The 13,892-nt window shown below is 42.7% G+C and overlaps 1 protein-coding gene across 1 annotated transcript in view; it reads right to left on the minus strand.

Moving 5' to 3' along the window:
• Positions 1-492: 492 nt before the first annotated feature.
• Positions 493-13,892, minus strand: part of CWF19L2 (CWF19 like cell cycle control factor 2) — a 104,805-nt gene continuing 91,405 nt past the window's right edge. Inside the window, exons 16-19 of the mRNA XM_056858128.1 lie at positions 6,318-6,473; positions 4,613-4,693; positions 1,640-1,741; positions 493-664 (exon numbers count right to left, since the gene is read on the minus strand). Of these exons, the coding sequence (XP_056714106.1) occupies positions 524-664; positions 1,640-1,741; positions 4,613-4,693; positions 6,318-6,473 (480 nt within the window). The 3' untranslated portion in view covers positions 493-523. The remainder of the gene's footprint in view (positions 665-1,639; positions 1,742-4,612; positions 4,694-6,317; positions 6,474-13,892) is intronic.

A 13,892-nucleotide genomic window follows, 5' to 3' on the forward strand; every position in this document is an offset into this window, starting at 1 on the left:
AAGCTTGGACGGAAAGTTCCAAGGAGCAATGGGATACTATTAAAAGGGTTGTGGGTTGTTGTTGTTGTTTTTTTAAATGGTACACCTTGAGCAGCACACTGAAGACATAAAATATAAAGAATGGTGTGGTGCCGAATGAGGGGGGGAAACCCTTTCTGCACTGTGTAGACTGCAGAGACGGCAGAGTGTTTTACAGAATGTAAACAGGAAAACAGAAAGATGGAGGGGCTGGGAAGCAGAGCTTACAAAAGATGCTTCTGTACACTTCTCATTTATCAGAGTTGCAGCTTTCTTTTTACCAAGCATTAGTGTCCATACTGTAGCACAAAAATAAAATGCAGGTACTCCAGTATCTCAGTCTATGAACCACTGTCCCATTAAAGAATCTGCAAACATCTGTAGATTCCTGAACAAGAGCTCTTCTTTAAAAAAAGAAAGAAAAAAGAACAACCTGCGTGGTTTTCAGATGCTTTTTAAGAACTCCAGCTCCTGCACCAGCGGCATTGAGTCACTGTTTAGATCATCAATCTTTGCTTCTGGTGAAATCATATGGTTTCCACCTCTGAGCAAAATGGAGCACCTTCTTACGCTGGTCCTCGAAGTTCTCACGCAGTCCTTTACGCCAAAGCCTGGGCTCCAAATCCAACATGCCACCAATGATTTCCTTTAAAAAAAAAAAAGCAGGACAAAAGAAGAACCATATTGCTCTTAATTATGGTTGAAAGCCCACACCTGTTCCAAACGAGGACTGCAAAAAGGTATTGGGAGGGGGGGGGAATCATTCTAGCTTTGCATTTTAAGAACAGGTGACTCACACATTTGGGCAAAATGCATTATGCAAAAGACTGCGTGGGTGGACAGGGAGAATGAGGTAGAAGCAAGATCTCCAATCCCTGGTAAAGGCACCCCCACAGTGTTTGAGATTCCATTACACACACACACACACACACACACACACACACACACACACACACACACACACACACAGATTGTTAGTCCCTTAAACGATTATTGTCTTTCTAAAATTACTGTATTGATTGTGCTGAAAAATTAGCCTTCTGTCTTCGAGCAAATGTTTACAGTAACTCTTGCTTTGTGTGAAGATCTCAGCATCTTAGCAGAACTACCTGTCAAAGCCACAAAAGACTGCACCTGCCCTCAGGCATGCTTATTTCGTCTCCTGCATTCCAGTGCTAACGTAAGCAGTGAGCTTCTCAGCACAGCACGTGGGGGAACATCTCACACGCCAGCTTCATCTAAGCAAAGGGAGCACTGCACGCATTTCATTTGGCCTCCAAAATGTGAAAAAGGATTTTTTATTCCCCCCCCTCCCAAACCATGCTTGTGTCTCTAATCATAACATTGATTACGCCACACAATTAGGCTTTTGCCTTCAAGCAGACGTTTCATGAGGCTCTGGTTCTGCGCGGCAGGATCTCAGCATCATGCAGAACTACCTAATGACAAAGCCACAGAGAATGTGGCTCTCAACAAGCAGGCAGAAATAAAGCTGGTGTGTTTATTTCAATTCTGCCATTTAATGCAAGCATAAGAAGTGACGGCTCTTTTTTACATCACATGGGGGAACATCTCGTGCTCTACCTTCTCTGAAGTGAATGAGAATCGTACATTTCCATACCTTTCCAAAATACAGAGGGAATTTGTGCTGATCTTCGATGACATGGGCAAATCCTGCTTGCAGGCCGAAGTCTACAGAGAAGTAGGGCAAGCCTTTTGGAACCTAAGCGCGGAAAACAAACAGTGCATGAATGATATCCTTCAAAGACAGATGTTTAATGTCAGCTCCCCTAGATACTTAAAAGTGACAGCTAATATATTTATTTAGTAACACCCAGCCTGCAGTCATATTTATTTAGACACACAACCTTATCAGAGCTTCAGGGTGGATAACAAAAGCAAAACGCAGAATGATTTAACCCGGTGCCTCAAAGTCCAGCCCACAGGGACATATCTTTCAGTGCCTCTGAAAGGTTTTCAGGAGTGGATATTGGCAATTCTACAATAGAAGTTGGTTCTTGTAGGTTACCCGGGCTGTGTAACCGTGGTCTTGGAATTTTCTTTCCTGACGTTTCGCCAGCAACTGTGGCAGGCATCTTCAGAGTAGTAACACTGAAGGACAGTGTCTCTCAGTGTCAAGGGTGTAGGAAGAGTAATATATAGTCAGAAAGGGGTTGGGTTTGAGCTGAGTATTGTCCTGCAAATGTATTGTCCTGTAAGTATCAAGATAATGTGCTAATGAGGGTATGGTATGGTAATAGTATAGTATGTTAATATGGAACCATTGTATCCTGAAGTGATCTGTTAATGTGTGTAATCTACTCTGAAGATGCCTGCCACAGTTGCTGGCGAAACGTCAGGAAAGAAAATTCCAAGACCACGGTTACACAGCCCGGGTAACCTACAAGAACCAATGAACTCTGACCGTGAAAGCCTTCGACAATACTACAATAGAAGTGTTTCATACCTGGATTTGGGGGGGGGGGCTTTCTTCATGCCCTACAGTGTGCCCTTCAAATTCAGCTGGGGAAGCAATGGAGGAGGGGAGGGGCTGTGGCTCAGTGGTAGAGCATCTGCTTGGCATGCAGAAGGTCCCAGGTTCAATCCCCTGCATCTCCAGTTAAAATTGTAGATGATATCCAATATGTTTAGGCATAAATGCTAAGAACAGCTGGTGCAGATATACTCTAAACACAGATCTGGGCTTATCTTGCATGGAAGTCATCAAAGGAAGTTGTTCCAAATAGTTAAAACTTTCCCACAGTTTGGACATCAAAGTCACTGAATGCTTCACACAGCAGTCTAGTCTGATGTGATTATAGCGGTGGTATCCTAGTCTTCCTAACAGAAAGCACTCAAAGTGTGAAGGGCAGATGGACATCTCCAAACACTTAAACCCATGAGCTGGGGAGGGGGGGGCTCTGAACAAAGCCCCCCTGCACTTGTATACAGATTGAACAGAGCAGCCTGTTTGCCCTCTTTACTGAGCATGTTTACAACTGGAAACATTGAAGTAATGATAACATACCCACAAGAGACATAAATCCTATAGAAAAATGTGAAAATGGTTCTTAGGGTAGTACAGGTATATTCTCAGTAGCAGTCACTAAAATGGTCTCTTGGGGAAACTTATGATCCTGTAAGAATGCTTTATGGAGCATTTTAAGTATGATGTTAAGAGCAGTAAAGATTTCCCAGGCCACACTCAATGATACAAAAACTCCATCTGTCTCCAGGAACATAGGAAACCAGCAGCCAAGCAGGCGTGGGAAACATGAATACGGTTTACCGGGGCACAGTCCGGGCTTCAAGCCCATTAGCACGACATGGTTTGTTTACGACTTTTCAGGAATACAACATTTTTTTTCTCTTTTATAACTCATGAGATTGCAATGTGCCGGCATTGTAGAGACAGGCTCATGTTTCAACCTTACCCAACAAAATCATGGTTGAGAAGCCGTACTCTGCCGGCATTTTGTATTCTCGCAGGAGGAATAAACATCACCGCTACATCTAATCTGTTATGCCTAGGAAATGCGGTAACCCGAATTCAGCAATACCTCTACGCACATTCTTTAGCAACATACACAATTGAGAACATGTGCTTATGTTTCGGAGCCTTAATAGCTTCAAATTATCTCCTCGCCGCTAAGTTACCTAGGCGTGTCACAGAAAACCCTTTCTGAATTTTCGCTTTAAAAAAATCCTGCTTAAATATGCTTTGCAAAAGTAATTTTGATACCAGACTTCCGTAACTAGTTTAGTATTGGGAAATGAAGAGCAGGGAGCAATCAGAGATGGGAAACGGGAATACAAAGCAAGGGAAAAGGGAACACAAATTATGCTACATTAGAAGCACTTAGCCCTGAAATTTAGTTTTGCAGCTATAAAATTAAATGATGTTTGGAGCATTGGTTCTGAATGTTCTGAAACACAGAAATAATCCTCCTTACCAACATTTGCTCATCCTTTTTATGACTTAAGTATACGGAAGCAAATAAGTCTACACCCATGCTGTTCCACTGCAGAATCTATAACAATGTAAAGCTGAAATACCATTCCATTCTTGTTCTGATAGTTAAAATTGGCCATGAGATTTAAAAATCCCCCTCCCAGCTATAAAATTAAATGATGCTTTGGAGAATTGGTTCTGAATGTTCTGAAACACAGAAATAATTCTCCTTACCAACATTTGCTCATCCTTTTTATGACTTAAGTATACAGAAGCAATGTTAAATAAGTCTACACCCATGCTGTTCCACTGCAGAATCTATAACAATGTAAATCTGAAATACCATTCCATTCTTGTTCCGATAGCTAAAATTGGCCATGAGATTTAAAAATCACCCTCCCAGTTCTCACCTGAGCTGTCTAACCAGCACCAATCTGTATCGATTTTAACGTTCAAAACTACAACCGAAGATCTTTATACCAATTTCGTTGTTTGGCCTGTGAATTTAAATCTCATATTTTCTATCAGCTGTGTTTTCTCAGCTCTGCCTTTCAATATCTAGTTCAAGGGAAGGAAATCACTCACACGTAAAAAAAAACCCTGGTTTGTGCCAAACAAAGAACAAGATGCTTCAATACATACACATCTGCGAACATCTTTTGAAGACAAATCAATCAGCTTTTTATTCATGGACCATTCTTCGTCACACTCCATTATAGCTTTCTGAAAAAATATTGCAACGGTATATGAAATGTTCTTCGAATGGCACAGTAAGTCATGACACATAAACTAATCAGAAAAGAAAAGCAGGTCAGAAGAGTGAGCAGTTTTAATAACGCATATTAATTTTATAATGTAAGAAATTAATTGGAAACATTCTGCAATTTGTAGAATTCAATTTACATACATTACAGAAAAATGAAGACATATTTATTTTATTAGGCACCTTTCTTTTTTTTAAAGAAAAAATAGTTTTAGAACTGCTATCTAACTTGAGGCAGACACAAATTACCTTGAAACAAGAACTTTCCATTTACTGAGCTAAAAAGGAAACAGAAACTTAGCAGTTCTGAGAATTTATTAAGTTCCGTTTGCCTTTTTTGTACATTTTAAAAAAAAATTCAAGTTAAAGCTCACTAAGTCAATTGAAATCTACAATACTTGTATTTTGGATTTCAGTCACTATGTTTTCATATTGGAAAAGGTTGAAAGAAAACAAATAAAGAAACCCAGCTTCAACCAACATTCCCTTCATATGTATATCTAAGCTCCCTAAAATCTACAGAAATGTTAAGAGGTATGTTACTGCCCAAGCAATGAAACCAAGACAGAGTCTCTGACTTGCATACTCTCCTCCCATGCCTGCACAGTCATTTCAAGCGTACGCCCAACCCCTTACAGCACATTCACACACTCAGGTCCAGGCCACGGTGGACCCCTTCCCATCCACACTGTAAAATGGGACAGCGAAACCGTGGGGCCATCACGACCAGCCTAAACAGCAGGATTCATACTGATTAAACCAGGCAATGGTTCTGGACTTGGTAAGAATCAGTGTGGTGTAGTGGTTAGATTGGCTCTGGGAGATCTGGGTTCAAATGCCCTCTCCATCATGCAGTTTGCTGGGTGACGCTGGACCAGTTACTCTCCCCTCCCCAACCTCCCACAGAGGGCTGTTGTCAGGATAAAAGGAGGAATGCAAAACCATGCATGCTGCGTGGTGAAAGCCAGTGTGGTGTACTGATTTAGAACAGTGGACTTTAATCTGGTGAACCGGGTTTGATTCCCCACTCCTTCACATAAGCGGCGGACTCTAATCTGAAGAACCGGGTTTGATTTACCACTCCTCCACATGAGTGGCAAACTCTAATCTGGTGAACGGATTTGATTCCTCACTCCTCTACAAGAAGCCTGCTGGGTGACCTTGGGCCAGTCACAGTCCTCTCTAAACTCTCTCAGCCCCACCTACCTCACAAGGTGCCTTTTGTGAGGGGGGAAGGGGCAGTGATTGTAAGCAACTTTGAGACTCCTTAAAGGTAGAGAAAAGCGGGGTATAAAAACCAACTCTTCTTCTTCCTCGCTCTTTGCAAAGAGTGAGATTGAAAATGTCCTACACGGATAGACACGGCTCACTTTCTGCACCTTCCACTTTGCATGAACCCTTTAGGAGTCTGCACTTCAACTGCTTTTAACTTGGGCAGCAGATGGTAAGTTAATGATGAAGTTTACATGAAGTTGCGTTACATTTTTTGAGCTTCACCAAGACTTTATGTGAGCTCAGCTTTAAAACTGAAGCACAGCAACCAAAGCATCCTGAGGGGCAAGAGAGACTAAACATCATAAATACCTTGAAGTAGATGGGAGCCATGTCCCCGACTTCTCTCGGGAGAGGGATGCATTCGTACACCATGTGGTATCGCCTCTTTGTGCTCAGGTGCGTTTCGAGGAAGATGCAGTCCAGTTCTTCAGCTTCAAACATCTTCACCAAAGTTTTTCTGAACGCCTGGAGAAGGGTTGGAATCAAGTTAGCTATGGTTTACAAAAAAAGATTAAAATATTTAAAAGATTACGTAACACCCTTGTATTAGTATCTAGAGTCACTGAGAAGTCTTCCGTTCCATAGGGTAATGTCACATTACATTTGGCATAATGAGCTCATCCTTGGAACATTAGAATTCATTTTAAATATTTATGCAGTGTGCTAATGCCACTGTCAGGTATCTTCAGATCAGTCAAAATGATAGTCATGCTGAAGTTCAGAAAATCTGAGGGCACCGTAATTGGAGCCGGTCACAACAGGAGGTCCCAAAAGTGTTGTTTCCCCAAAAAGTTAATGCCTTGTCTTCTATTGACTCCAAATGCCAATGTTTTTCCGCTCTTCCTCCCAATTATACAATTCATCAAAAAGTGACATTTTCATCAGGTGTGATTGACCTTTAAGTCAGATACTAATATTCCCTTAAAGAAAAGTAATCTTTCTTTCGTCTCCATTGGGCACAAGTTTACCCAACTCTTCACTGTAACAGATCTGACCCGGGTTTGTGCTCCCCCATCCTCTCTATAGGATGGAATGTCACAATTGATTACGGAGCGGATCAATTTATATCTGAAGTGGCGGGTGGAATCTGGCATTCTTTTTTTGAAACAAATAACTAGATGCCTGAGTTTCAGGTGGAAATCACGGTTTGGATTTCCAATAAATGATAGTTGATTTTGGGCACCCAAATTTGAAATACTGTAATGGTTCCTGGCAGAGAGGAGGTGGGTGCTAAGAACTTCCTTCAAGTTGAGCTCCGTCAAATTCTGTCCAGCTAGAAACCTCAGCTCTTGAAGCTCCTAAAATCACTGATAATCTGTAAAGCTTTAGAACCATACATTACAGAAATCACATGTAATTTTAAATCCCATAAGCTTCACCATCTCGGTAAGGTTAGGGTGTGTTACACTCAGAGGCAATTTCCACATATAATTTCCATTAGTAGCAATTTCCACATATAACTGCATTTTTTAAAAGATGGGAATGGCTTAAACAGTTTGTCCTCCAAACACATGTATTGGAAAGAAAATCAAGGCTTTCTGATGCACTTATGAGGGCAAGCAGTTCAATCCTGAAGGGGGGGAGTTGGCTTAGGAGCCGGCGTGACCCCCAGCGGCGTAAGTGCCCCGTTATCCCAGGATAACTGGCATTTAAGCTGCCATGGAGGGCATCCCCACCGGCCCTGGGACGTTTTAATTTGGAAAAAAGGCTTTTGTTCCCCTTTGCGGTAGCCAGGAAGTCTCTGAGGCTTCTCAGCTGCATTGTCCCGGCTGCCACGATTCACATCCTGCCCCCTCCAGGAATGGGCTCTAAATAAAAGCCATGGATGCAGACTCATCATTAATCAGATTAGATTATTCCTAAACAATATTTTCTTATTAGTTAATAAGCCAATTCCTTGCCTAATTCCTGATTTTGGCAATGCCTGCTTAATTGCAAAAGTTTACACCAGCATCTACCTAACAAGGTCAAAATTCAGGCAGGACGGAGGATTATTCGGTATCCTTGTGCAGCACCAGAGACAACTTTGGCCAACTGGAGTACAAGGGTCCTGAGGAAGCAATCAACGGTACTTGAGTATGTCCCATATTGGCACAATCCTACCCACCATGACAAGACACTTGAGGGGTTTAATACTTGGCACTACAAAAGAAGCAGCGAAGTTTATCAGCAGGTCGCTGGTAGGGGTATTAGGTTTTTCACAATGTTATTCAAAGAGCAAAGCTTTAGAGCCAGATATGAGCTTGTCAAAAGTCAAAGAACACAGGCCCCGAGCAACCTTAGGGTCCAGTTACAGAAACATTCTCGGAACCTGAATACTGTCTCCCAGACAAGAAAGCACTCTGCTTTCCTAAGTAATAAGAAGGGATTAGAAACAACAGAGAGGAGGGAAAGGCAAAAGGTTACAGCGCTTGTTGAAGTCAAGGCAACAAGTCTGCAAAAAATTATACCTCCGGGCCAGGCAAAACTTCTGACTTGACTTTACAACTCGTGCTGTAGAAGTACAACTGCTCCAAGACTGCCACAATTCCAAGCGGAGGGCTATCAACCAAAAATACTGCCACCAGGCTGTCCGCACAGTGAGGATATTTAAATGCAAATTAAATTCAAACACCTCCCTGGCCAGTATCTTCAAGAACCACACACCAGTAAGCGGAACTATTCATTATGCTATTCTAGTCGCTGCGACCAAGAAGTAATTCAACAGCTGACAGATTACTGCCTCTCCCTTCTACTAGTAGCCACCCTGCCAACAGTGTTTTGGAGACTTGTGAGCAAAATTAAACCGAGAAGGGCACTTTTGCCGCTGCAGTTACTAGAACAAGAATCTTCTAAGCATTTGAGCAACGCACAACCCCCCGCTTGCTGTTTGAATTCCAATGGTTGAAGAACAGCTTTTGGGGACAGGCCACAGCTTGGTGGTAGAGCATCTGCTTTGAATGCAGAAGATCTCAGATTCAATCCTCAACACCTCCAATTAAAAGGATCAGGTAGAAGGCAATGTGAGAGACTTCTGGAAAACCCTTCCACGTGACCTTGGAAAGCTGCTGCCAGTCAGAGGAGGAGGAGGAGGAGAAGAGGAGGAGTATGAGTTGGTTTTTATATGCCGACTTTCAAATCGGCTTACAATCACCTTCTCTTCCCCTCCCCACAACAGACATCTTGCAAGGTAGGTGGGGCCGAGGGAGCTCTAAGAGAACTGTAAGTGGCCCAAGGCCACCCACACACCTTCATGTGTAGGAGTGGGGAAACAAATCCAGTTCACCAGATTAGCCTCCACCGCTCATGTGGAGGAATGGGGAATCAAACCCAGTTCTCCAGATCAGAGATCACCGCTCCAAACCACCGATCTTAACCACTACCAAGCTGGCTCTCAAAGAGAGGTGAGTGGCAGATCGGGGCACTAAAGGGGGGATATCGCGGAGGAGCCATGAGGGCTGTGATGGGGGAGAGGGGGGTGAACACAGGAAGGGGGTATAAAAGAAAGACCCAAACAGGCCGATGAGGAGGGCAAGCTGCCAGACCAAGGGTGACGTGGTTGTGGATAGTCAGGGAGAGAAGGAACAAGGTGGCACAATCCCCTTCTCCCATTCTGAGGCCTACAGGGTACTTCCACAGCAGTGGGCACAACGGCAGGTATACAGGCAGTGCAAGGGGAGAAAATGGAACATCACAACTTAAAAAAAACACCTAACAGCAGCAGGGTGCAAAATCTTTTATCCTTGTGTAGAGATCATACCAGCTGTGGAGGTTCATTTCTCTCTATTGCTTGACCAAAATAGTGTGTGTGTGTGTGTTTGTGTGATTAGACAGGAATTTGGAAGGCTTGCACAGACAATCCATTCCTTCTTCACAGCCAGCACACCAACTGCTTTGAGGGAAGGAAGAAGAAAGCATGGCAATGAATGCCTACAGAGATTCTAGTTCTCTTACAGTATGATCCTATGGAGAATTATTCCAGTCTAAACCCACTGAAATCAAGGGGCTTAGACTGCAGTAACTCTGCCATAGGATCGCAACGTTATTGCTTCATATCTTATTTTTGCACTGTGTTCAGTCAGCTGTAACCCACCCTGGAAGTCATTTGGCTGAAAGGCAGAACCATTCAAATAAATAAGTAAACATGAGGCCTCTGCACCCACAGGCGGAAAGGGTGACCTCAAACTTTACAATGTTAATGGCCAACGGTTTCCAAAGGCACATTCAGACTGGTTTAAATCCATTAAGGAACATGTCATACAGAAAATTAGTATGTAATGGCTAATTTTCATACAAGTTCCAAACAAAATAAAAATTAGCTTACAACTGTAAATGTTCAGAAGCAGTGCCCAAGTGGAAAATGACAAGGTTAGACTTAACATGACTTTTGTGCTAGGATTTACAAAAAAATACTGGAGAATTGAGGGGACCTTAAGCAAGTGAGTTATCTTAGGCACCAGAATTCAACCCTGGTTCTAAATGTGGGGTCGCAAAGCCTTGAGTTTGGTAGACCTGTGGTACACAGAGATGAAATTGGCAATAACTTCTCTGTGCCAAGCACTGTAAGCAGTCGGACCCCCTCCTCCCATTACAGAATGCCATGAAAGATTTTTGAAAGATTTTAATCTTCTCATGAAAGTTATTATAATAGCTTTACTTGACTTGTATTTATTTAATGGATCCATAAACGGCCAAGCTACTCAGGAGATGTGCATTTTGCAGAGTAGATGGATCTTGCAACCGTTTTTGCAGAATTTCCCAAGCATATTTAATTACTATTTCCCATAATATATAAACAAAGTATTCTCTCTGCTTTCCCAGAGTTTAATCTATGTTTAGCTCCTTCCTCAACTCCAGCAGCCTCCACATGAGACCAAGTCCTAGAAGGCTTCTGGCTTGAATGACCTAAAGCTGACTCCATTAATCCTGCCAAATTAACAGTATCCTCAAGTGTAAAGCATTCCTTCCTTTGAATTCGATACAAATAATATGACTTGTCTGACACCACCACCTACTACAAATCCTCATTAAGGAGAGGTTAGTTTCAGCTTGTTTGACCACGGCCTCGAGCCAAAGGATTTAAGTTTTTAAGGGCTTACGGTGCAGTGACACTAACATGACCTGCAAATGAGTTACACAAATTAGTTTTTATCAGGGACTTGGCCTTGCCAGGGGTCTGAAATTCTCCAATCAAAGCTATTTTGGATCCAAATAAAAATGTTTTAAATTATGTTTTAATTCCATTAATTTAAAGCACAAATACCCTTGTTCTCACTTTGAGGAGCTGAGCAACGCCTATGTATGGTCCCATCAAAGGCACCTTAGAAGAGCAGGCATGCCTAGCTTCATCGTTTGCTTTCAAAGCCATGCTGTAGTCCAGGGATAGGCAGCTCTTGGCATGTGGGCCAAACACACCAGGCCATTTTGCTTAGCATGGAGGAGGAAGAGGAAGAAGAAGAGTTGGTTTTTATATGCCAACTTTCCCTTCTACTTAAGGGAGAATCAAACTGCTTACAGTCACCTTCCCTTCTCCTTCCCACAACAGAGACCCTGTGAGGTAGGTGGGGCTGAGAGAGATCTAAGAGAGCTGTGACTAGCCCAAGGTCACCCACCTGGCTTCATGTGTAGGAGCGGGGAAACCAACCCGGTTTTCCAGATTAGCCTCCGTCGCTCATGTGGAGGAGTGGGGAATTAAACCTGGTTCTCCAGATCAGAGTCCACCGCTCCAAACCAATACTCTTAACTACTAGACCACGCAGGCTCAAAAAAAGGCAAAATTCTGTTCCGGAAGCTAATAGGAAATGGAGTGAAAATAAAATTGCCAGTGTGCATTGCCTCTGTATAAGCCTATGGAGCAGCTGCATTTGGGATACTGCTATCTAGAACTGTTTGCGCACTGATTCAAAAAGGATACAGTACAGATGGGAAAAGGTACAAAACCCTACCAAAATAGCTGAGGAGTTGCTGCATCTTCTCTACGAGGAAAGACTAAAGAGCTTGAAGGTTAGGAAAAACAGTGATTAAGAGGGGGAACGTTAGAGGTTGATAAAATTACACGGTGGGGGAGGGAGAGGGGGGGAGAGAGGGGGGAGAAGGGGGAGGAGAGAGAGAGAGAGAACGTTTTCTCCCAAATCTATAACTCTCCTTCACCCATAACTCAACGCCAGCCAGTGAAATTGATTGGCTCAGGACAGACAAAGGAAAGTACTTCTTTGCACAGCATGTAATTAACTTAGGGAATTAATTTATTTAGTACCTATATCTCTTGTGTCAACAGAGCAGTTCTTGCTCCATAAGAGAAGGATACCGCACAGTGAAAGCATTTTCCTCTTAGCCTTGCTGTAGAAGACAACGATTTGGTAAAACAGTCTGACCATTTTAAATTGGCCCTGAACTCTTTTCTGCCGTTCCGTGGATATTTAATGTACTCTTTGTCCTGGATAGATGTGCAACCACTGTACTTATTCGAAGAACAGTTTCTCTTATTTTCAACCGTATCACCTGATAAACTAGCATACTGAAAAAGCTGCTAACCTTTACAATACCCTCTCAGTTTTATTTTTATGTGGCACAGCATTTTTCAGAATGCTGACTTATTCCAAACTTTGCGTAACTGTGTTAATTTCACCCCCTTTTTTGTTACTGTATCTTCACAAGCCTTCATTTCCTGAATGCTTGAAAGAACACTGAATACTGTTTGCTCAAAAGAAGAAGAAGAGTTGGTTTTTATATGTGGACTTTCTCTACCACTTATCAAAGCAGCTTACAATCACCTTCCCTTCCCCTCCCCACAACAGACACCCTGTGAGGTAGGTGGGGTTGAGAGAATGTGACTTGCCCAAGGTCACCCAGCCGGCTTCGTGTGTAGGAGTGGGGAAACAAATCCAGTTCGCCAGATTAGCCACCGCCACTCATGTGGAGGGGTGGGGAATCAAACCCGGTTCTCCAGATCAGACTCCACCGCTCCAAACCACTGCTCTTAACCACTACACCATGCCATGTGCTTGGGAGGGGGGGCACAGAAAAATCAGTGAAAATATAACTGCTGTACCAGGGTTGCAGGCAGGTTGAACATGGTAGTGAAGTGCCTGTGTTATAATATTAATTCCGAATTAATATAACACAGTAGGAGGTTGATAGTTCAAACCAGTTGTTTATTAGGCCTAATATACATACGGGGTGAAACTGCCCAAAATGCGCAGGACAGTCCTCACACTCAAACAAAGGATTACAACAACTTTTATAACCTTGGATTAGGGATGTTACAATTACGTCAATTCACTGGACATTGGCTGTCTAATTCATTTTAATTAGCATAACGTGTACACATTGGCCAAAGCTGTTTCTAGGCAAGCACCAGGTCTTGTGACCACATTCCTAAGACATTGCTTTTCTCTACAGGTGCACGGCTGTGCCAGCAGCTCATAATGATGTCTGCCAGACTTATGCTAACTTAAATGATTATACATTAGGGCATCTGTTTCAAGGATCAATACTTTACCCCTTATACCTGGGGCTGCAGGTCTATTACATATATGTGCTCTTCACATGGTACTGTGCCAGATGCTAAGTCTTATATTTTGGGCTTAGCATCTTTATAAGTGCAAGTATGCGAACTGGAGCATAAAAGCATACATTTCCAATACATTTCCCATAGTATATAATGATTTCAGGCATTACAGTAGTCCTTTCCAAGAGCTATGGATGCGACATTCTCCTTTTAGAATGAATGAGACTTTGGCTTGGATCCCTAAGAGCATTTCTGTGGATGGATTTCCACCCTCGAAGCATGACTTTTTCACCTCCCCCCTCTACTGCAGAATAAATGTCCTCCACCTCACAATATTACTTCTTTGGGAGGTGAGAAAGTCACAGCCCATGGGCAGAAATCCTTCCATCTGCAGA

This window comes from Euleptes europaea, chromosome 12 (genome assembly GCF_029931775.1).
Source record: "Euleptes europaea isolate rEulEur1 chromosome 12, rEulEur1.hap1, whole genome shotgun sequence".
NCBI classification, from domain to species: Eukaryota; Metazoa; Chordata; class Lepidosauria; order Squamata; family Sphaerodactylidae; genus Euleptes; species Euleptes europaea.